The sequence below is a fragment of the Macaca thibetana genome, chromosome 7, assembly GCF_024542745.1.
Source record: "Macaca thibetana thibetana isolate TM-01 chromosome 7, ASM2454274v1, whole genome shotgun sequence".
Lineage (NCBI taxonomy): Eukaryota > Metazoa > Chordata > Mammalia > Primates > Cercopithecidae > Macaca > Macaca thibetana.
Window position 1 is genome coordinate 167,242,067 of NC_065584.1, and position 25,868 is coordinate 167,267,934.

At 37.6% G+C, this 25,868-nt stretch overlaps 1 protein-coding gene across 2 annotated transcripts in view; it reads right to left on the reverse strand.

The window, feature by feature from the left end:
• Positions 1 to 25,868, reverse strand: part of EFL1 (elongation factor like GTPase 1) — a 129,779-nt gene that overhangs the window by 66,051 nt on the left and 37,860 nt on the right. For both annotated transcript variants that reach the window (XM_050799696.1, XM_050799697.1), the window contains exons 13-15: positions 22,405 to 22,556; positions 21,992 to 22,158; positions 17,067 to 17,205 (exon numbers count right to left, since the gene is read on the reverse strand). In XM_050799696.1, the coding sequence (XP_050655653.1) occupies positions 17,067 to 17,205; positions 21,992 to 22,158; positions 22,405 to 22,556 (458 nt within the window). The remainder of the gene's footprint in view (positions 1 to 17,066; positions 17,206 to 21,991; positions 22,159 to 22,404; positions 22,557 to 25,868) is intronic.

Here is a 25,868-nt window from a genome sequence, read left to right on the forward strand (position 1 = left end):
AAGTGCCTGCCTGCCTACCTGCCTGCCTGCCAACCTGCCTGCCTGCCTGCCATGTGTAAGACTCTGGGCTTGGCAGGGGGATATAGTCTATAACCTATATTGAGGCGGCCTTGATTGTGTTAACGAAACTTTAGCACAGTGAAGCCCAAAATCTACTTAGCATTCATATGCCCTTCACCCTACAGCTCTTTATAAACAGAATTATCAGCTAAACATTTTACACACAGGCACTGGTGTGGACAGAGCACAGGCTCACGCATGCGCTTACACTGAAATCGCACTCTGTTCCTTGGTGATCTGACGAAAATCTGTGGGAAAGGCTGCCCCCTTGTGTTCATCTCAGTGCAGTTGTGACCCTGCTAGAGCTGGAACTTTGCAGATGCCTTTTACCATCCCATGATGGCTTTAGAGAGGGGACTTCAGCCTGCTCAACCTCTACCCAAAATCAAGGCCAGTGTAAACGAGAAAGTGCCAATACTTCTGAGCTTGTTCAAGTCCACGAAAGCCATTCTGGATCTCTCCTGAGGCACAGCCAAGTGAGGCTAGTCCTCATGGATCCAATCAGGATAACTGTTTTGTTTTGTTTAAAAAACAAAAAACTCCTGGTTATGAGAAGAGATCTTTGGAAGGATGGAATTGCTCTATGTCAAATGGCCTCTGGACCTCTGCCTGTCTGAATGTCACTTAAAGCAATCCACAGATAGAGAAGAGGGCACAGAGGGTACTGAAAACAGCAACATAACTAAGAAATAAAGGAAAACTCAAGACATGGGCAGTGGAAAAGGTGAGGAAGGATCCTGGAAAACCAACTAGGAGAGAAAGAAAGGCCATAGAGATTCATCTACCTCAACTTCCTTTTATACAAATGCAGATTCAGGTCTGGAAATTCCCACAAAGTGGCCAACTTGCCAGAGGTACCACCAGTAAAACCAGTGCTGCTTCTCCTATCAGAGGATGCCTTATTTACTAGTTTGTGATCAAAACTGTGAAGCACCTATAAATAATTTGGAAGACTAAGCACCCAGTATGAGAAATGTAACCTAGTGATCAATATAGAACCAAACAGTAAGCAAAAAATAAATTTGAGTAAATGATCAGGATACAAAATTAAGCCAATAAAGATTTCACTTTACAGAGGAAAAAATAGTTCACTGCATTTAAAAAAACAAAAACAAAAAATCTGTTTTTTTCTTTTAAAAAATCTTTGGATCCTGACAAAGGAAGGCTTATAAAAGACACCTTATATTCCTTCCTCCCTCTCTCACATCCCTTCACCTCCAAATTCTAAGTTCAAAAACAGGTAAAATTAGGGAGAGGCTATGTCAACACAGGAAAAGGTCTTATCCAAAAGCCGAAAACTTTGAAAAATGGAACTAAAGGCCACCCAGGTATATTATGCCACTAAGATAGCAGTTTGTTGCTCCAGAAGTTGAGGGAGAGAGAGAGAGAAAGAGAGAGAGGGAGAGAGATCCTGGGCTTCACAAATATCAAAAAGTAAGAAAGCCAAGGGCAGAAGCCTTTGGAGAGAGAGAGAGGGAGAAAGAGAAAGAGAGATCCTGGGCTTCACAAATATCCGAAAGTAAGAAGGCCAAGGGCAGAAGTCTTTGTCTCAGGGAAGACCCTCAGGCAAAAGTAGTTCTGGCTGCTGCCTGCTGGCTCAATTGGAGACGGCTAGGAATGCGGTCCGCAAAATAAGACCTTGCATGAAAATGGAAAGGGCTGCTCCCCCAAAGAGACTAGTACTGGGATAATTTTAACTGTTTAAAATCATTTATTTGGTAATAATAAGGAAACCAGAAAAACATAATGCTGGGTTTAAGCTGCAGTCCCAGCTTTAGCTCCCCAGTGAACTTATTTAAATTCACACACATGAATTTATTTCTTACTATAGGAACATGCGTATGTATTATGCATAGAGAGAAGTCTGGAAGAATACACCGATAACACCTATAGGAACCAGCCCTAGCAAGGTAACTTACTTGGCTTTTTCTATATAATTACCTTTACAGTAAAAGAGTGGTCATAATTCACCTCTGTATGTAAGGTGTCTTAATATAGACATTTAATATATCACAAGAGATAAAATCATTTCAAATTCATATAGAATAAATGTTTAAAAATAGCCCCCAATTAAAGCTAAAAGTGAAAGAACCAGATTCAAAAATGAATTATTGATACCCTCAAAATCAAACAATACAGGCTGGCAAATACATCAGAATAGAAAACAGTGTCCAGAAACCAACTACAGTATGTGTGGGAAATGTGGTAGTGAAACAGTGGGGAAGGAAGCAGGGGCAGGGGCAAGTTTATTTGATATACTGTGCTGGCACAACACCTATGCATTGGGAAAAAAATTAACCTGAATAGGTCTAGCTTAGGGGTTGCCTGACTCACGCCCCAGAAGGGCTTAGCCAGGCACATGAGAGTTATATAACATAAAACATTCAAAGAAAATTGCAAGAAAGAGTACAAATGCCAAAATAAATGGTAGAAATTAAGAGAAATTAAAAAAAAAAAAAAAAGAGGGAAAGCATTAGTGGAGCTTAAGTCTCTATACAACACACCTATGAGAATACTATACAAAACAACAACTTCAGGCAGAGGCAATTGAGTCTTGCCTTCCCTTGGTAGCAACCTTAGTTCAGGAGACTGGAAACTGGCTCCAAGTAGCTTCTGCGGGGTAATCTTGGCTTTACAAAAGCCTGGGACAATGTTTTCCCCTCCTGTTGACTGGACCATGGCCCATAGAAAAGAACAGAAAGATACTCAGAATATTTCTGCTTCTCTAACATCAAACAGCCTTGTTTTTTTTTTTTTTTTTTCAGTCCAGGATGTAGCTGGGAGCCTCCCAGAACACACTGAGGGCAGGAGGAACCAGTTAGTTTCAGTGTACTCTCTGGGCTAAACAAAACATCCCCAGTGATAACATCATCTTGGCTCTGGGAGCTGAATAATCTTAACATACTAAAACGTCACTACCCTGATATTCTTTAATAAGAAATCTTCAGACTAAGAAATTATTTTGCTTTCACCTAAAATTCCAGTATATTTACACTGAAAAGCCAATGTGTTTACTTCTAAAAAAATATTTCTATACTTTCTATCTCCCTTATGTACTTGAGACTTTTTTTCCTTTTTAAGACAGTGTCCCGCTCTGTCACCCAGGCCAGGATGCAGTGGCACGATCACAGCTCACTGTAGCTCCAACCTCTTGGGCTCAAGCAATCTTCCACCTGGGTAGCTGAGACTACATGAAGTGCCACCATGCCTGTTTTTCTATTTTTCTATTATTTGTAGAAATGGGGTCTCACTATGTTGCCCAGGCTGCCTGAGAATATTTTAAACCTTGAAGAAATAAATGATGAACACTAAATAGCTTCTGGCTGCCCATGTATTCCCTCACCTAAGCTTATTAAGTGATTAATTTATTCATGCATTCAACCAATATACACTGAACACCCAAGAGATCTTCACCAGGAATAATTAAGTGTGAAGACTTGGGAGGCCCAGTCCTTGGGGAATTTGCAGTTAGTCCTCTCCAAATCAGCAGGTCTGGGTGTTAGGAAGGTAAAAGCTCTGTGCTCATCTACAAAGGAGAGGGGGACTTTCTTCCCTAGGCAAAGATGAACTAACTCTCCTCACTCCATGTACAAAACCGGAAAAAGGCCAAGTGTTTTTTAAAAGACTCTAATATGTTGTGTTCCAGGGAAGAATCTACATGCTTTCAACCCCTACTGCTCTTAACATAATTCTGGAGGTTCAGTTGAGGATTTTCCTTGTAAATGATACCTTAAAAAAATATATATATTCTTTAATAAAACAAATTATACTGCAATTGTATGGGCTGCTTTGTATTTGTGAACCATTATTTTGTTAGAATATCATTTTAGAAGAATATATGCCCATTTTTATAGTTAATAACTTCTTGCAAAAAAAAAAAAAAAAAAAAAAAAGAACTCAAACTTTCACTCTGAGTCTACCCCACACAGCTCATGGCTTTGTTGATTAGGACTACGGCCTGTCATAGAAGAATCCGGGACAATATGGTTACTACTGTTTCCTTCTCCACTTTGTCTCTAAGCTTGTATAACACATATGCTTCTCAGCAGAAAACTCTCTCCCTCCTCCTACTTTAAGCCACAGGTCCTGCATCAGCCACTCCTCCTTCTCCAAAACGTCTACTCGTGGAGTCACACTTCAACCCGAATCTGGAGTGGGGCTCCAACATCAATGTTGACAATTCAGGAGTTTTAAGGATCACTCCTTTTGCCTTGGTTCTCAGAAAAACTAATTCCCTCTATCACCTCTGCCATCTCAAACTTCCTCTAAAAGCTATCAAAAAGTTTCGAATCTTTGCAACACTGAATAACTAGGAATGGAGAGGGAAAGTCAGAGTTTCAGCAACAGACAGTGAATCTGATTTCTTTTCTACATATATTGCTTGGAGGACCTCTTTCAGATCAACTTCACTAGAACAAAAGAATCCTTTTCCCCTAGAAAAGTACTCTTTTCCTATTTTTTTAGTAGCCTACTTAAATTCTTTGGATAAAAAAATTTGCATTTAAATAAATGACATATTTTTTAAAAGTGGAAAGCATTCTTTAATCTTCATAATTAAGTGCTTCACTTATCATTTTCTTTATGTGTGACTTTGGAGGTCTATTTGTTAATGACAATATTTCCCAAGGAAATCAATGATAACAATGATGTTGCTTAATTAACATTTTGCCTTTTGATATTTTTTTGAAACAAAATAATGTGCATCATCCCACTGGATCTTCAGAGCTGATTTCCATGATCCTCACCTCGCAAAGAAGAAACCAAGGATTGGTGAGGTAGAAGAGAGGTTGAAGAGAGGATCAGAGAGGCTTGTTGCCCAGGGCTACAAGGCTAAAAAGTTAGTTGAACTAGAATTTTAACACAAAACATTCTATTTCCAAATTAAACACTTTTAACTTCTCTACTCAATTATATGGGATAAATTCTGCAGGACACCACCAACAATCTCAGGGAAAGATATTAATTTTGTTCCCTAATTTTTTTTTGAGACAGAGTCTTGCTCTGTCGTCTAGGCTAGAGTGCACTGAACTCTCAGTTCACTGTAACCTCTGCCTCCCAGTTTCAAGCAATTCTCCTGCCTCAGCCTCCCGAGTAGCTGGGATTACAGGTATATGCCACCACGCCCGGCTAATTTTTGTATTTTTAGTAGAGATGAGGTTTCACAATGTTGTCCAGGCTGGTCTCGAACTCCTGACCTCGTGATCCACCCGCCTCAGTCTCCCATAATGCTGGTATTACAGGCGTGAGCTACCACACCCGGACAGTTCCCTAATTTTTTAAAGAAAAAATTCAACAATATTTAAGATATAAAAACAGGTAAGTAATATTTAAGATATAAAAACAGCTAAAACAGACAATATAGGTCCACCACTCACCTTAAGAAAGAGACCTTAACCAATACTTGTGTATTTCTCCTCAGTCATGTCCTCTCTCAAGATAACCATTATCTTGTACTTACTGTTTATCTCTCTGTGCATTTATTTTCTATTACATATATATCTGTTCTTAAACAATATATGGCATGTCCATGTTTTGTTTTGTTTTTGTTTTTGTTTTTTGAGATGGAGTCTTGCTCTGTTACCCAGGCTGGAGTGCAGTGGCGCGTGGTGCGATCTCGGCTCACCACAACCGCTGCCTCCCGGGTTTAGGCAATTCTCTGCCTCAGCCTCCTGAGTAGGTGGGATTGCAGGCACCCAACACCACGCTCAGTTAATTTTTGTATTTTAGTAGAGATGGGGTTTCATCATGTTGGCCAGGCTGGTCTTGAACTCCCACCCTCCTGATCCACCCCCGTCAGCCTCCCAAAGCGCTGGGATTACAGGCGTGAGCCACCGCGCCCAGCCATCTGTTTTTAACCTTTATATAAATGATAAAAGTTTTATAAAACTTGCTTGTTTTCAAAATTAATTCTATTTGTGAGACTGACTGTAGTTGATACATATAATGCATTTCATTCATTTTCATGAATGTATAATATTCCATTTTGCACCATAATCTACTTATCCATTCTTCTGTCAATGGATATTTAGGGTGCTTCCCTTTTTCTGTATTCACAAACGGTGCTACTATAAATATCCTTGTACTTGTCTCTTTGTTTAAGAGGGTACTTAAAGTTCCTCTAAGATATACACCGAGAAGTGGGATTGCTACACCCTGTGTCCAGTATTCCTTAAAGTGGTTGTATCAATTTACAACAGTTTACACATGTTTTCACTGCTCCATATCTGTAACACAGAATTTTGTTAGATTTTAACATTTCTGTCATTTTAATGGTTATGAAAGGACATCTCACTGAGATTTTAAGATGCATTTCCTTGATTACTTTACATCTAATGTCTGCCACATGTCATGCTTCAGGTCATACTAGAAACATGTTTCTCTATCCAATATCACCTTTCTCCTAATCATATACTTTACATTTTCTGGAAAGACCAAAAGACCTGTCAGGTCTTTACAATAACTGCCACTACTCAAAATTCATACTTACTGTTATAACTGAAAATCACCTTTCCCAAAAGCTATCTTCATAGCCTTTAAAAAATATCCTTTATTTTTGGAAATTAAAAAAAAAAAAAATCTACTTAACCAATTTACCCCTGCCTTACAACTTGCACTCCAACTGGACTATATCAATTTATGGGCATAAGAGAGTATATTTCCACCTTCTTCAAAGCCCTTTTGACAATCACTTGCTTTTCTGTTGGAAAAAATCAAATCCAAACTTATCAACAAGAAGACTATTGTGTGAACCATCAAGGATATCTTCCCAACCTGCACAAAACCACGTAAAAGTCAAATTATTTCCCCATTCTGTCATGTGCTAAAAATACTAAGAATAGAGGTCAAACGTCTCACTATCGGTTCCTTGAGCATGACCTTTGCTTGGCCTATTACCACCCACCTACTCTTTCCGGCTTCCTATATCTGACATTTGACCTGCTAGTGTCCTATTAGTTTAGCTGAGTTCCAGGCTCTGGCCTCTCTGGCCTGCCCAGTGTTGGCATGACAACTATGCTGATAATTAAATACTCAACTCATGAAGTATGTTTCCAGCATATCTTTGGAAGAGAATATGATCTGAAGTCTATTCATTATTATATGTAAGTTCTAAATACAATTGTTTACTCTTTCAACTACTGTATCTGAAACAGTAGATTAGTAGGGCCAAAACCACAGATGGAAATGAAGAAACTGCAACAAGTCTATCAGCTGAGTTTGCAGGAGGTGGCTCTATGGCAGGGAGACTGTCCTCTCTCTCCCAACAAGAAGCCAGAGGACCTAACACTTGAGAAAAGATGGCCTCATGAGCATTTCCTCCAAGCTTATAACTAGCGAAGCCTCAAGCTATGAACAGCCTGTAGTCCCTCTGGCACTTGACTCAAGACAGTCTTATATTTCAATGTCTGTGTAATACTCACTGGACTCCTCATCTCCACTTCTTCCCAGAACCGCATTACTGTCCAATTTAGTCAAGGTATCATCTAATGATTTGCTAGCAAATGCTCGTTGTGGCTTTTTCATGCATCTACCAGTTTTCAGAATCTTATTCTTTCCCAAACCTTCCTTCTTCTTAGCAGATGGCTATGCTCTCTACATTGTTGAGTTGGGAGAGACTATAAACCTTGTATTATTAATCATTTAAGTTGTTCACTGCATCTTTTATTTTTCCTCTTTTCCTACCTGTTTTCCACTGATATAACAAGTAGAATCAAACTCCACTAAATACACAGACACGGACACACACACGCACACGCACATGAGCACACACACACACTCCCTTGACTCAACTACTCCTTCAAACTGTTAACCCATTTTGCTCCTTTCTTTAACTGACAAATTTCAACAAAAACTGTTCCAATTATCTCTTATTTCATCTTTCCTAATTATCTGGCCTCTACATTGTTAAATGTCATTTAAGAGTAAAAGAGGAATATACTCTTAGAAGATGGAGGGGAAGAAAATTCCCATTAAATAATCCTTTGTTCTTATATACTATCTATAGCAGCAATGGGCTTATTAGTAGATAAACAGTTATTAGATTATGAAGCTGTATTAATCCATGTATTCAAAAGAACTTATATAGTCATTGCCAGTTACTTCAGACAGTGAAAATGAGAATTAACAGACACATCTTAAGTTGTAAAATAAGCATTTTATCAACCTGTATGCTAACAACCTGTTCTGGGTGATAGACAAGGGGACTCCCATCTTCTCATAACCTTCTCAGCAGCTTCAAGGGCTGAAGAAATCAGTAGCATGTCACATCTGTAAAAGGCAACTGTAATCCTCTGGTTGCAAAGCGTTGAATTAGAGTACACATAAAAATATGATAAAGAGAATATAGCATATCAAATCAAAGAAATTCAGTTCAAATTATACTAAGATTCAGACCATAAATGATTTCCTTTGAGAAGAAAACAAATCAAATCTAAATTAAAAATTAAAATATAAAGCCATCTATGATAAGCAGGAACCAAGACTTAAAGATAATACATAATATACTAGAAGACTGTATAAAGAATGGGTTCTTTAAGGGTAGAAGGAAAGATACAATGTAACAAGTCATCAATAAGACATCAAGAGAAAAGGAAAAAAATTCAAGTAATATGGAAACAGAGATTAAATAACTACAGATACAGAAGTAGATAAATATGTCGTCTTAATAAATATTATCATGGGATCATGGAAAGTTACTTAATCTTTGTGTCAATTTTCCCATCTGTGAAATGTATGTATCTCACTTGGCAGGGAATAAAGAAGATATCACTTCCAAATATTTAGTATAATTTCTAGCACACAGTAAGCCCTGACATTAATTATTGTCATGAATATAATCAGTATTAATACTGGTCTCCATTACAAATAAACTGGATAGTCAATCTGATTATCTATGAGTGTGAAGTACCAAAACTGACATAAGAAGCAGTAAAAAGAACCTGAAAGGGACAATAACAATTAACAACTAACCAAATATAGCTGATTTCATGGGTGCTAATATCCAAAATTTTAGGGACCAGAAAATTCTTATGCCATTTAAACAGAATAGAGAACAATAAAAACCATCCCCTAATTTGTGACTTCATGTACCTGGTACATGTACCTGGTATAATGCTGCTATCAAAACTCCACAAACACAAATATACACAAAAAACTACAGACCAAACTTACAAATATAAACATTTTACTAAACTACTGACAGACTGAGTTTGCTGCTCAATAACATACTTGAAACACACTCATCTAATACTGTATTCCAGAAATAAAAACTGGCTTAATATTAGGAAATGTGTTCATATGATTCACGGCATAAGTGGATCCAAAATAAAAACCTCATATATGTCACCTGAAAGATGTAGAAAAGACCATTTGATAAATCTCATTGCCCACATTTTAAAAATTAACCTAGTAAATAGAAAAAGAAGGATACTTCCTTTTCATTATAAAAACTAGCCCTAATCTCAGGGTAACATATATATATATATATATTTATATATATATATATATTTATGTGTATATATATGCATATATAACATATATAGATAACATGTATATATAAATTCCTCTAACTTAACAAATGAAACAAAGATTCTTATTGCATCACTATTTAACACTGTTCTGAAAGTTGCAGCAAATGCATTTAAATGAAGGCGGGGAAAGCTATATTCAGAGAAGGGATTGTCTCCAAGAGAAAAATATACAGGTTAAAAAACAGTACAGAAAGTATGATTTTTAAATAAAAAATGCTACTGAACTGTATGCTTTTTAAAATAGTTAAGATGGTAAATTTTGTGTTGTGTTTTCTTACCACAATTTAAAAAAATATGCACATATATGGACAGAAAAAGACTGATGGTTACCCCTACAGTAAGCAATAACTGTTATTTAGCTTATCTGCATTTTCAAAGTTCAGAATAATTGATTTCTTTTTTTTTTTTGAGAAGGAGTTTCGCTCTTGCCACCCAGGCTGGAGTGCAATGGCGTGGTCTCAGCTCACGGCAACCTCTGTGTCCCCTGGGTTCAAGGGATTCTCCTGTCTCAGGCTCCTGAGGAGCTGGGATTACAGGCATCCACCACACGCCCGGCTAATCTTCTATTTCCAGTAGAGACAGGGTTTCACCATGTTGACCAGGCTGGTTTTGAACTCCTGACCTCAGCTGATCTGCCTGCCTCGGCGTCCCAAAGTGCTGGGATTACAGGCAAGAGCCACTGCACCTGGCTTTATCTGCATTTTCAAGTGGACAAATATTATGGCTTGCACTATACTGAAAGTTATCTTTTAAAAAGAACTTTAAAACATTAACTATATATACAACTGTATTAAAATAAAAAGACAAATTTTGTAATAAAGAAATCGAACAAGAAAACACAAATATACAGAACTGAAAATGAAAAAGATAAAGTTTACCAGATAGAAAGAATCAAGTATTTTATGCATCAAGCCCAGTTAGTTTTAAGGTGAACTATTTCAAAACTTTTGAAGAAAAGGTAATTCTTACATCATATACAAATTTCTCAAGAGCAGCACTATACAATACGGTAACCACTAGCCACACATAGCTATTAAGCACTTGAAATATGGCTAGTGCAACTGATGGGTAAACTTCTAATATTATTTGATTTCAATCTATTTAAATTTAAGTAAGTGAATGTAGCTAGTGGCTACCAAATGGAGAGTGCAGCTTTAGAGGGTAGAAAAAAATTGAAAGCTTCCCATTTTAGTATTATGATACCAAGAAAAGAATGGCCATTTTAACTTATAATGCAAGAAAATGCTGGACAAAATGCCAGTACACTGAACCTAATAGGGGTTGAAAAGAATATGCAATGATCGAGTGCTATTTTTTTAACATAGGAATGCAAGGATGCCTTAATAATCAGGAAATTAAATATAATTCACGACATCAATTACAGTAAGGAGAAAAACTCTATAACTTTGTCTTCAGAGGCTAAGAATGCATCAATAAAATTCAGTATCCATTCCTGATTATTAAAAAAAAATTCTTTCCCAGCACAATAAATAAGAGATATCATGAATTGACAGGCATCAGCAAACCTGAAACTAAAACACCAGAAGCATTCCTATTAAAGTCCAGAAGGAACTAGACAAAATAGCAACTATAATTATTATTATTTACCATATTCTTATAAGCAATATGAAAATAAAAAAAATATGGCACACAACTATAAGGAAAAAAGAGAATAAAATCATTATTATCTGTAAGAGAAAAGCCATTAAAATCAGTTGAAACTCTTAAAACTAAGAAATGACTATTAGGTTTTCACTGATTAAAACAGATTATCTCCAAATGGAAATGTTGATAATAAAGTACATTTAAAAGAAATTCACTACTAACTGAATTAAAAACATAATAAAAGTATCACAAAGTCTTAAGAACCAAATTCTACTGAGCTTTCCCTTGAAATAAATTAAATCAGATTTGCTAGTAAAAACCCTTCAAAGGTTTCTCACTCCTAGATTACCCCACGTGACTAAGGATTCTCTCACACACACACACACACAGATTATCAACACTGACGGAATTCCTACTGACCCAGCAACCAACCATGGCAGAACTAAAACCAGTTCAGAAAAAGGCTAATTAATATTTATTATTTTCCTCATGCTGTGAAAAGAAGAGTATCATGTTTCCTCTCAGAATATGTCTCTCAACTTTTAAAGATTTAACCATATGGAAGAGATCTAAAGGAGTATATGAAAAGGCTAAAGATTTGGAATCCTAATTCAATTTCCCCTCACATTTTAATAGGAGCCTGTAGCAAATATTTATTTTTAGAGATATTCTCAGCAGGGAACTGAACAAAAGGCTATTGTGTGCTAAACATGGTGAGGTCTCTCTGATCCCATCTATACCAACTTTATAAACATCAGGTTAGAATTAAACAACTTTAAACTTTAAATCAACTATTTCCAGACCACAAAATTTATTCTACACTTATCAGCACATATAAGTTCTCTAAGTGACTTATAGCTGAGTTCAAATGTGAAATCTGCATTTTTCAAGTGCCAATAAAAGAACTTTCCTTTGCTTGGACTGAATAATGATAATTATTATTAATGTGTATATAACTTTAACATATTTAACATGTATATATAACTAACTTAACAAATGAAACAAAGATTGAATAATGCTGCAAATGCATTTAAATGTCGGGGGAAAGCTATATATTCAGAGAAGAATTGTCCAAGAAGGCCATATAATGTTTTCATTTCCTTTTCCAACAAAAATTTTCATCTGCACTTGATAAATTTACTGACTCCATATCAATTATGATGAAAAGCATATGGGCACCAATCATATTGGTCTCCACTATTTTGTTATTAAATAGGAATTACAACTTTTTCTCAAAGTTTAACAAAAGTAAAAAAGATGAAGTTTACAGGCCTGCCCTGATCACTATGAACATCTCTTTATATGTGTCCTGTCATAAGTCTGCTAAAATGCAGAAGGAAACAAGAAATTATCTACGATTAGCAATGTGGTTGTTTTAAAACATATCCACAAATACTTTGACATGCCTCCCATCAAAAGGCAGAGTCAGTTCCCTCCCTTTGAACATGGGCCAGGTGCAGTGACTCACTTCTAATAAACAGAATGTGGCAAAAGTGGGGCTGAAGGCTTTGAAGGCTAGGTCATAAAAACATGATATACCTTCCTCCTGGCTCTCCTTGTTGGGTCGCTCATCCGTAAAACTTAGCCACCATGCTGTAAGGAAGCCAAGCAGCCATATGGAAAGGCCTTAGTTCCACTCCCAGTCAAGGTTCCAGACAACAACCGGCATCAGCCTCCAGACATGTGCTTGAAATAGCCTCCATATGACTTTAGCCCCGGCTTTGGGCTGTATCAATAGACATCACGTGGGGCCAGGTGCGGTGGTTCACGCCTCTAATCCCAGCACTTTGAGAGACAGAAGCAGGCAAATCACCTGAGGTCAGGAGTTCGAAACCAGCCTGGCCAACATGGTGAAACCCCATCTCTACTAAAAATACCGGCGTGGTGGTGGGTGCCTGTAATCCCAGCTACTCATGAGGCTGAAGCTGGAGAATCACTTGAACCAGGAGACAGAGGTTGCAGTGAGCTGAGATTGCTCCATTGCATTCCAGCCTGGGCAACAAGAGGGAAACTCTGTTCAAAAAAAAAAAAAAAAAAAAATAGACACCACGTGGAAGAGACAAGCCATTCCCACCAAACCATGCCTGAATGGCAGATGCTTGAAAAAATAAGGACCGTCTTTATTTTAAGTCACTAGGCTTTGAGTGTTTTATTATGCAACAACAGGTAATTGGAGTATATAGATTATTTCAGCCAAATGCAGCCATCTTATTCTTTCCATTTCAAAACTACCTGAGAAGACAAATCTGTTTCAAAGAAAAATAAAAACGCGCTGACATACCTGGTCACAGTCAACTCACCCTAGAAAGCCAAAAGCTGGAACCCCAGTATTTATTACCTGTGGCTGCCAGCTAGCCTTCTCTTGGGCAGTTTTCTTCTCACTCCTTAATATACCAGACACTTGGCTGGGTGCGGTCACTCACACCTGTAATCCCAGCACTTTGGGAGGCCGAGGTGGGCAGATCACGAGTCAGGAGTTCGAGACCAGCCTGGCCAACATGGTGAAACCCCATCTCTACTAAAAATACAAAAAATTAGGCGGGCATGGTGGCGCACGCCTGTAGTCTCAGCTACTCGGGAGGCTGAGGCAGAAAAATCGCTTGAACCCATGAGGCGGAGGTTACAGTGAGCCGAGATTGTGCCACTGTACTCCAGCCTGGGTGACAGAGTGAGACTCTTCTCAAAAAAAAAAAAAAAAAAAAAAAAAAATCTATATCTATACACACACACACACACACACACACACACACACACACACACACACACACGACTCTCTGGCCTCTTTTGTTCTGTCTTAAACTGACTCCTAGCTTTGAAAAGTTGCTTTTTTTAAACACTCTGGCTTATGAGACTGCTGCTACTGCTAACATATGCTACATATTTTTAATCAAGGAACAAGTAAACTTTGCCTAAAAAGGTAATTCTATGACTTTGAGGCAGGTAACCAGTTCAAGATGTTTTAATGAAGCCATTAAAATGGGTTAGCAATCAAACCAAGCAATCATATCAAAACATTTACTGTTCCTCCTAATAAACACTAGGGAGGGAAATATTCTAACTACTGAAATAAGGTTTTTCTTTAAGAAACACAGCTTAAATGTTAAAAGCTAGAAGCAATCTTGAAGATAATCTAGTTTAGAACTTTTTTTAAGTCACTGGGAAACTGACAAAATCCAGGGAAGATCTTCATGACATAAGTAAAAAAGGTTTACCTCATTCCATCTCCACCTAGGAGGTCAACCTGCCATCATATAATGACAATTTTAAACTTCAATTCTGTTTGTATTTTACCAAAAAAATTACAAATACAATTTTGTTGGTATTTTATAGCTACAGTAGAAAAATGTACTCCATGCAATGTTATTTAATGCTTTATCTTTAAAGTTTAGGATATATGACAAATCCCAGTTAGGACAAATAAAAGCATCCCTGGGAATCCACAGTCTTCTTATAAAAAAATTAAAAGTGGCTGTTCTATTTCTATCATAAGAAATATTAGTAATCATTGCTCTAGTCCAAATCACTTGGGAAAACAAGTCCAGCAAGGTTACATAACTGGCCTGAGGCCATATAACTAGTTAGTGGCAAAACTATGGCCGTAATTTTGGTATACTCATCCTTTCTAGTCATGCGGGGCACTCAATTAGATTTCAATTAATAAAAGAAACACAATTACTATATGTTTCAATTCAAAAAGCCCCATCAAAGTGGCTGGTTGCATTCCAATTCCTTCAATGTTATGCTCAAAATCCTTCTGGTGGACTACCTTTCTCTTTAATGTAAAGAAAACAGAACCTTAATGAAGGCACCTCAGGCATCACCAGGTGAATGGAAGGCAAATGCAGCTCTAAGAGTGTGGACTGGCTATTCAAAAGCCATTCACAACCCCAATATCTTTTGCCTTAACTACACAGGCTGAAAGAGTAAAACACTCAATCCCAGGCCTCCCCGGCAGCTAGGAGCGGACATATGACAAAACTACAAAAATGAGAATATATACAGAAGTCACTAGAGAGGCATTTCTTTCCAAATAAAAACATTAAACCTGTTAGAAGGTCTTGACCCTTGTACTCTCTTCCTGTAAGGAATGTGGATATGATTCTCAGACATGTAAGGCCATCTTGCTTCTATGGGTACAAAAGCCACATGCTGAGCCACTGGCTCCCTGATGACACAGAAGAGTCATGACACCAGCCCTGGACTGTCCACCCTTGGGCTTCCTACTGAGTGAAGTTTAAGACTATGCAATTGGTTTTCTGGTTACTTGCAGCTAAATACAATCCTAACTCTTACAGGAAATAAATCTGGCTTTTCCTCTTCAATCCATTTTGTTCCAAAGTGGTTGGTTGTCCATCTGGCTCAGTCTTATGTAAGTCAATTTGGTAAACAAAGATTTAGTCACCTTCATTCTTACCCCATGTTGTGCTATCATCTCACTTTTTTAAAAGGTCAATAAAAGACATCAAGGTATATCTCTTCTCCAAGAATAAATGAAAAATTTTAGCTTATAGTAGGTTTGTCTCCCCGTACCATATAGCAGAGCAAAGGCTGCCTTGGAAAACAGAAGAGAGAGAAATGGTTTCTTTCCTTATACATCACTTAACCTCAGTCCTGGACAGCATCTAGAAATTCAGCAACAGGAAGACAAAAGAAAACCAGAAACTAATGCATGTCACATTCTCATCCTCTACTAGGGAAGGAACACAAGCACCAGGCCTTAATTAGAGAAGATCTTATAAAAACCATTCACTCAGCAGAATACTTTCTCTTTCCCTTGAGCATCATGCTGGAGATATACCTCATGTTCCATTTAATCTGAGCAATACAGTAATCTCAAGGAAGGCTTATGAACAAAAGTAGGGTGTTTTCCATTCTTCCAATGTCCTTTTCTGATAAAGCTGGCTGTGGCAGCTTACAAAGATACATCAATTGTTAAGGTTAAATGGCATTTTGCAAAGGGATAGAAGAAAATAGGTAACACTGATGAGAAGCTAAGCATTCTACAAATTTCATGCCAAAAAATTAAAGAAAGAAAAGAATATATCTCTGTAGGTGAATGGCAACATGCTTTGGCAAATTTCTTGGATTCAAGTCTATAAAATCCAGAGAAACCATTAGATATTCTGGACCAACAGACTAGACCTTTTTTTAAAAAGTTAAACCTTTTTCTAAAAAGCTGAGGATTCCCAAACCAAGCAATCACCCAATAAATAGCTCTATAGCTGACAATGACCCTAAGGGTTCAGAATCTAACAGTACAATGGGATACAGTATTCAATAGTATACTCTGGATCCAAGAGAAATTTCTTCATCTGAGTCTATAGGTTTGCACTAAGAATCTCAAAAAGTGAATTCTGCACATGAGGAGCAGAAGTCAAACAAGTGATAACATTAAGGAGATGAAGAATAATATTTACAGATATAAACCGACAATCAACTAATCTTAGCAAAGCAATGCTCAAAGGATAAAAGCATTGGGAAAAAAGCAATGAGTTTAAACAGACCTTTACATCAGAATAGTTTCCAACAATTTAGAATCTAATCTGTAGAACCAGAAATGCCTTAGTCATCTAGATTGACTTGATGTGAGCAGGAATTTCTCCTCTCACTCTGAAATAAATGGAACTCCAGCTTAGGCTAGAGCATTTACAAATTACTTAAGCAACACATTTTTAAAACAGCTCCTATAATTCACAGAAAGTAACTGATCTCCATGTTAGTTACTCAAATGTACTAAGTTAAAGATACCAGAAACAAAAAATTATCAAACTAAAGAATAAAGTTATTCCCTTCAAAAATTTCACTAAATTTTCAGTGACATGTTAGATAATCTCCTAGAATGGAATAAGGATATAATAAACAGCATCACCCTACCTAGCACGTTTCCTGGAGGTACCTCCTCTAGATATTCCAGTTCTCTTCCCATCAGAAGATACAGGTTTTCCAGAGCACAGTATGCCATGTGGGGGACTGGGGGGAGGCCATCTGGTGGAGCTGAGAAGCCTAATGGTACCTGGGCAAAGAAAAATGATTGAAGACAAGTTAGGAGGCATATGGAAGCATTAATTGGTATTTGTAAAGTTATTTTTATTCAACAGTAACATACGGTATAGCAACATTTCATGTAAACCTGAAATAAGAACATTTGAAATCATGTGATAAAATATAAGTCTCACTTTATGAATAAAATTTGAAATACTGAAATTTCTCAAACACTAAAAAATTGTCTAGATTCCCATTTAATCATAAGCTTTATGGCTAAGTAATATAAATTCTGTTGCGACCTGGTATTGTCACTTTAGCTGTTCTCCATAGCCCCTGGTTAAATTATTTATATGAACCACGTCATACACCAGTTCTGGTGACTACTGTGCTATTATTTGAACACTCATTATTACTATTATCATTTAAAGTTGTTTTACTCTTATGTACAATGTTCTTCAAGTATTCAGCAAGGGCTGGTGCTAGTGCCAAGTAACACATAAAAATAACTTTGGAAGGGTAGTTAGATGTGATAAAAATGCAAAAAAAAAAAAAAAAGGTCAGACTGTTATTATATGTTATATTGTTCATATGGAAGAGCATGCTGTGACATATTAGGAACACATTAATGAGAGGACAGAGTACATTTACAGCAAAAGTATACAAGTACAAGTACATTAGATGTATTAGCTCCCCGTACATCATATTTATTCTTACTGAAACACTGTCTCAAACGATTCAAATTTTGCATTGTGTGAAGTCTTCAGAAATATATCTACCATATAAATGCAAGTACCCAGAAAGCATTTCAATCAACCAACCAATCAATCTTTGATGCTCATAGGCCTGGGGTGCTGCCCTAATGCTATGAAGAGAAAAAATGGCTGAGATACAACAGGTACAAAGATTACTAACATCACAAGCACAGAGTGACCAACAAAAAGGTAGTATAGGCAAATAAATCCATAAAGGTTTAGAGGAAGGTGAGGCCCCTGTGCTAGGGTAGACTCTAGAAACTTCATGAAAATGAAGGCACATGTTACATCTAAATGTATGTGTTCTGACACAATGACAACTCTCAAAGTAGCTCTAAAGATGGGCTGAGAAATAGAAAGATTATAAGAACTGAATGGAATTATCTACACAATATGACCATCCACTTAAAACAAGCTACAAGCTACAGATAAATTATAATTAGTAAGACAGCTTAGCAAGGTGGCAAAAATGCAAGATCAATATACAAAAGTTAATTATACTTCTATAATTAGGAATAGAAAATGCATAAATAGAATAGCAATAAATAGAAAATATGTATATTTAAAATGATTTCTAGAATAGCAATAAAATCTAACAAAAGTTAGATTCAAAACCCTTTATAAATGAAACTATAAAACTTCATGAAAAACATTTAAAATGACCTAAATAGATAAATCAACCTAATACATTCATGGATGGAAAGATGCTGTATTACAAAATGTTGATTCATGCCAAACAGGTGTATGGACATAAAGTAATTCCAATTGAAGCCTCAACAGGGCTTTTCATAGAAGCAAGAAGCTGACCATAAACTTGATATATAGGAGCAAAGAGTCAGGAACAAACAAGACACTAACAAAGAAAAACACGGTAAAGGGACTTGGTCTTTTTGACGTCAAAACATTGAAAAATGAAGACAGCACTGAACAGAGACAGTTAGAGACAACCAGAAAAAATAAAATTAGTCCAGAAACAGATCTATGTACATAGGTAATAATCTGATTTATGACAGAGTGGACAAAGCAAATTAGTGGATAAAGATGGACTATTCAATAACAATGGAACAGCTGGACATTTAAATGAGGAAAAAATGAACTTGGATCCCTTCTTCACAACCACTGAATTATATATTTAAACATTAAAGGTAAAATAATAAACTTTAGAAGAAAACATAAGAGAAATTTTTGAGACTTCAATACAGACTTAGTTTCAATTTTCCTAAGATATAAAAAGCGAAACCCATAAAATAATGATAGTTCGACTACATTTAAATTAAGAACTTCTGCCTATCAAAAGGTACCAAATGGAAAGTAAAAACAAGTTTTACACTGGAGAAGAAATTTGCAAAATTCAAAACTGACAAGGAATTAGTATCCAAAATATACAAAGGACATCTGAAAAGCAGTATTTAAAACAATAAAGTAGCATAATAGAAAAACAGGGAAATGACTCCAAGAACTATTAATATCTTCACATAAGAACACAAGCTTGATCAATGAACATATTAAAAGAGTAATAAGGAAAATGTAAACTAAAACTGCAAAGCACCCTATCATACCCATCAGACTGGCACAAATCAAAAGCCTAATAAAACCACATTTTGGGGAGCATGTGGAACAACTGGAACTGTTAAACACTCCTATTGGGAGTGTAAATCAGAACTACTTTGGACAATAAATTGGAATTATCTTGATAAGCAGAAGATTACCAAGGCAACTCCACTATAGGTATATTCCCCAGAATTTCTTGTAAATCTGCATAAGGAGACATATACAAAAATAATCAAGGTAGCATTGCTTAGATTTGAAAAACAAACAAACAAAAAACCGAAAACAGCAAATATATAGTGACCAAAAAACTGTATATATAAAATGTACATTTAAGTAAAGGAATCCTATGCCACACTGAACAATAAACGAATTATGGGAGTAGGCATTAACATAGATTAAATTCACAATGTTAAGTTAAAAAAAAAAAAAGGCAAGTTGTAGAATAGTTACAGTACAATTCCATTTATACAAAGTTTCAAAAGCATGCAAATGTGACAATACTCTTTAGAAACGCACACTCAGGTTGTAAAACTATAAAGAAAAGTAAGAGAAGGATGTGGCAGACAGATGAAAGGTGCCCCTCCCATGATGCCTGCTTTCCGATGTTCACACCTTTGTTTTGAAGCCTCCTTCCCGAGTGTGAGTGGGACCTGTGACATGCTTCTTCTAAAAAACAGAATATGGCAAAGGTGGTGAGATGTCACACTGTGATTCTATACCATCATACAGGACTCTGTCTTGCTAGAAGACTCCTTCTAGTCTCTTATACGGCTTGATGAAGTAAGCCTCCAAGTTGGGAAGGTCCACATGACAAGAAACTGAAGGTGGCCTCTAGGAGCTGAGGGCAGCCAAAGGCCAGAAAAAGTCTGGGACTCTCAGTTCTACAGGTGCAAATATATGAATTCTGACAACAACCTTTAGTGAGCTTGGAAGCAGGTTCTTCATCAGTCAGTCCTCCAGATGAGAATGTACCCTGGCCAACATTCTGGTCACGGCTTTGTGAGACCCTAAGGAGAAGATGTGGCTAAGCCATGTGTGGTTTTCTAACCCACAGAAACTGTGAGATGGTAAAATGTGTAATGTTTCAAGCTGCTAAATGTGCTGTAATCTGTAATATGCAGTAACAGAAAACTAACACAAAGGATGAACACAAATTCTGGGTAGGGGTTACTTTGAGGGTAGGTCTGAAATATTTCAGGTTTCTTTTTTAAGCAGTTAGAATTAGGTTTTATGGTGCTCTGATTACTGAAATAAGAAGCTATTTGAACTGTCAATGTATTGTATCATTCCTGCTTAAGACATGAGACACATAAGCAACTGATTTCAACCTGTAGCAAAGAAACACTATGCAGAGATAAACTGGATTGTTCATGGAATTTGTAATGCAAAATAAATCAATGTTTCACTAAATAAAAATTTCTTGCTCATTTACCTTCACAAAAAAAGAAAAAAATTAACTGATACTTGACCCTTACTGATAAACAGCAAACTATCAATTATGTCCAAGCCAAGATAATCACAGATAAGTTTTTATACATATTCTCACTTTCAGACTCCCATAAAATATAACCCTATACACACTAAGTGCTGTGATCTTTCTTGCTAAATCAGAACATGCTCAACAAGGACTGCTTAACTGCCATGCAGCACTGCACTCTCCAAGGATTAAACTGCTAAAACTCATGGAATAAGCATTCAAGGCAAAGAAAAACCGATGACAGATTTTCTTCAACTGCTACCTCCTTCTCTCTCACTTGTAGCCAAGTACCAAAGCGGTTTATCTACAGACAGGCTGCTTCCTGGACAGAGAGGAGCATGTGTTTCTCTGCTCATGATGCTCCACGGTGCCAGCTGACAATTTCCTAGCTTACTGCTTTGTGCTGATCCAGACTGGCTACTTGGACCTCTGGCACTGTCTTCATCCTATGACCTCTATTATTTAAATATAATTACAATGTATATATCTTGCTTACTTCCAAAAATGTTCTGAGACATCTCTAGCCTGTGATCTCTGTTTGCCCCTTGGCTCAGGCATTTTTAGATGCTGCCTGTTCACCTACTTACAGACCCTCCTGACCAGACTCAGGGTCAGTGTGCCATGCAACTCCTGCCTATCCCCTGCTCACGGCCCAACCTTTGGCCTGAGCCAGCTAGTTTTTGGATCTTCCTATTTCTCAAAGATTCGCCATTGCCCTGGCTCCAGCATGACTTCTGCTCTCATCAGTCCTTTTCTCTAACCACAAGGTGATTCTTGCCTAGAAGAGAAAAGCCTTATAATTAAATAAGGCCTGAAAATTTGGTCCACACACTGATTTGGTTTCCTTAATGTTACTGAGACATACATGACAAACGTTATCAAAGCAACACAAACGGAGATACACAGTCACTCAAGTGTGCCTTTCCAGAGACAAAATAAATCTACCAATAAGATCATCGCCAGTCCCAACAAAAGGTGAAAAGATATCAGACCCTTGAGAAACAATATCTAAATATTTTACTTTCAATTCTTACCCTTCGTAAAAACTCAAGAGGACTGTATTTGGGCCCCAAGACGAAAATTTTCTTTCCTCTTCGAGCCACACCACTGAACACTCGAGCAAATGCAATAAAAGACTCTTGGTTGTCTTCTTCCTGGAGCACAGGTTTAGAGGTCATACTTTCCACCTGTTGCTCGTCACCTGCCAGAAACAAAAAGATAATTAGTGCCAAGAATGCCCTCTTAATTCAAACACTGTCCGGAAACACGAATATGATATGTTTGGTCCAGTTTCAGAAAAAAAACAAAACCAAAACACCAAGAATGGAAAGAATATTGATAAAAACGATGATTAAAGCTTAAAAAGCTCAAGAACTAAAAGATGAGTGTCCCAAGTTAAGCAAAAAGGCAAACACTTTGCAACAGAGCCTACTTAGGAAAGTTATACCTCTTGGCTCCTCTCCTTTTGGACATGTTTCAAGGGCACTGCCATCTTGGGTGGGCTCCAAGGGTGCCTGTCCCTGTGCTGCTGCAAGCTTCTCTGCATGCCTTTGTCTTGCACGCTCATGTCTCTGAGCAATTTCTTCTTGAGTGAGAGGCCTGCAGGATATCACAAATATGTTATCATCTGGCAACATTAAGCATCTCTCAGTTTAGTCAAGCAGGGAAACAGCAAGTATTGATATGGCTGGGTAAGATGAAGATTGGTCCCAGCTCCATTCCAGGCAGTTTTCTCCAAGTCCTCTCCCTGTCTGTAGCAACAGGAGAGGGCCTATCAGCTTCTCTCTAATAATGCTGTGTCCCAACTATTTTGAGCTTATGAACTGACATGCAAGAGCCCAAGTCCCTATCTGAAGCAATGTACAATAGTATGGAACCTTTCTCAGATGCCTATATTCCTTCTGGAAAAGGCAAAGAACAGGAAGAAGGAAGGGAAAGAGTGACAGATATCAGGGTTTGGAACAACCCTGGCAGGGAAACAAGCATAAGGCCTCAATAACCGGGGTTCAAGAGGAAGGGTTCAAGGTCAGGATGAGTACTGGCAATTCATCAGGACTAGAAGGTCAAACTGAAATATCAGCCACTGTGTTACACCCAAGAAGTACCACCACAGAAAAGGCAGGGTGTGGGTGTGTATATGTGGTTTTCCCTGGGGATGAGAATGAGAGGGCGTGGAGAAGGTAATTAAGCTATTTTTCCTGAAGAATTACCCTCGTGTCTGTCAGGATATAGAGAAGGCATTCAGAGTTTTAATACCAAAAAGTTGTTGACAAAAGGGGAGCACTAAGTCGAACACAAATTCTGTTTGGGAGTTTGGGTTTGGAAGGTAGAAACCAGGCAGGTAGACTGTTTCCTAGGACTTGGCTCCCTTCCCATGTAGGGGTCCTTATGAACCTACCTGCATGCTCAACCCCAGCACATGAACAAGACCAATCCATGTCCTAAGGCTGATAGAATAACAGCATCTTTAGCCTCCTGATACTCTGGGACTGAGCATCAAAGCACTCAGGCTAATCCTATGGTCCTAACTTTATGCTCCAGCTCTGGAAGCTGGACAACTCTTCCTGGTCCCAACACTTTGTGCCTCTCTCCCATGTTGTCCTTCACCTTTTACATTATGATTCCTGCTTTATTTCCCAAGCTCAGACTTCACACCTAACTGATAACCTTCATCCCCATCTTGCCATGCCATATTCCCCTCCCCTCTCTGTAAGCCATGGAAGCCATGCAGGTAGCCATTCTGCCTACTTGCCTTCCAAATGGCCACATACAGGTAGGGCTCCTGATTCAAAGTGGCCTAACTCCTTCTACCTTTCTAGTTCATGTAAGCTAACCTGGAAGGTGACTGCTTAAATCGTTGACTGTCCACTGCTATACTCTTCAGATATCTTCTTGCTAGACAAGACTTCTCTAGTCCTAGTGTCCAGGACTAGACACTACTTCTGCCTTCCTTAGCACCTGTCCCTCAAAATCAATGGTTTAGTTCCAAGAGCAGGCCCTTCCACTCACACCCACTCTGCTGCAGGTCACTGGGCTGTGCAATAGAATACAAAAACATGAGAAACAATCCTTGAGCCTGGCTTGGTCAGGTGCCTCATTAGGCAATCAAAACTGCTGGCACTAAGGGGCCACACTACCACTGCAAGAGACAAGCTCCTCATTACAGGAAGCTCTAAATGTCAGAACTTTCAAATACAGAATGAACTCTGCTTCCTCGCAATTTCTAGCTATGGCCGCAGTTCTCTCCTCTGGAGCAACATCTAACAAACCTACTTCCCTCCCCTTTCCTTTGAATCACCTGCATTCATGCCTTCCCTGCCTCCCTTCTTTTCCCCAGGCTGAGCACTCTAGCTGTTCCTTCAACCAATCCTTAGACAACTTTCCTTGTTTCTAGACTTTTGCTAAAAACTCATAAGAATATCTGAAAAATGTGAATTAAAATACAAATGCAGAACACATTTTTATTGTTAGAGTAGAAGGGAAAAAATACCAGAGGTATCTGCTAGTATCTACAGAGAAATGGTCTCTTCCAACGGGTTTATCATTATGATCCAGAGACTGTGTTAATCACTTTACATATATTATAGCACATAATTTATCACAACCATTCAATGAAGTAGATATCATATTCTTATTTTACATACAAGAAAAGGGAGACTTTGAAAACTTCAGTAACTCCACCCAAAGTCACACAGATTTTAAATGGAGGAGCCATCATTCAAATCCAGATCTGTATGGCTCTAAGGTCTATGCTCATTATCACCAGGTTATGTCTTTCCTTCAGGAGGAATTAAAGATGATAAAATCGTCATCTTACATAAATGTGATTTCACTTTAGTTTTAGTGAAAAAGGAAGTGTATTTGTTCACCTTGCAGATTAAATCCTCATGTGCCCAAGTTCATGAAGTGATCTGGAATAATCAGCATGTACGGTCATTAAGTAAGCATCAACTGTATAGATGCTTGCTGTCTGTCTATGTTTCTATGCATCCATCCAATTAACAACTACTGTGTGCCACGCACTGCTGTGGGCACTGGGAATGATGGTAGAGGGGAACAAAGCAGATAGTAATCAGCAAGGATGTGTAAAAAGTACCCACTGTGTATCCAGCATCTGCTGAGAACAAAAAGAAATGTAATTACAAGAAAATGGGGCCCTACTAGTGAGGAAACAGCTGTGACTGGGAAGTTATTTAGGCTATAAACTAACCATGGACTTCTTGAAGGGACAATAGTCACTAATACTGAGATGAAGGAGACCAGAGGTGAGAATGTTGACTGAAGATTCAAATGTCATGTTGGAAGGTGAATTTGAAGAAGCAAAGAAAAGAGGCAAGAACACAAGAACAAAGGATAAAGTCCTGTAACAGTCCCACACTTCATTTACACCCAAAGCGGCACTGTTGAGCAGTGAGTAAACGTCAGTGTCTTCAGTAACTTAGGGAAAAATTCTTAGGCTTTGCGGATGCCGAATCCCATTTCCTGCCTTACTTTTCTCCCTGGCGCATATCACTAATACATTGTACTCTATACGAAAGGAAAATAATACTCTGTTATTCCTGGCTTGGGTATCTAATACAATGGAGATGAAAACGCTATCAAACCAACTTCCCAAGGTACATTTTCCTAAATTTAAAAAATAAAACTTAAATGAAAAAAACTATCAGCTAGAAGATGGAAAAGAACAAAGTAATGGTGATGACCTTACCCAGGTATACCTGAAAACACTGTATTATTACGTAACAATTGTTGAACCTGATATACTGGTTAAAAAACAAATGACAAAAATAAAATCAATAAAACAACTTCACGGAATAGAATGGATTGCACTATCAGAAATATACTAAAAATCAGAAAAACATATGATGAATTATTAAGAAAAATGTTTACAGAAAATGTAATTAATAGTAG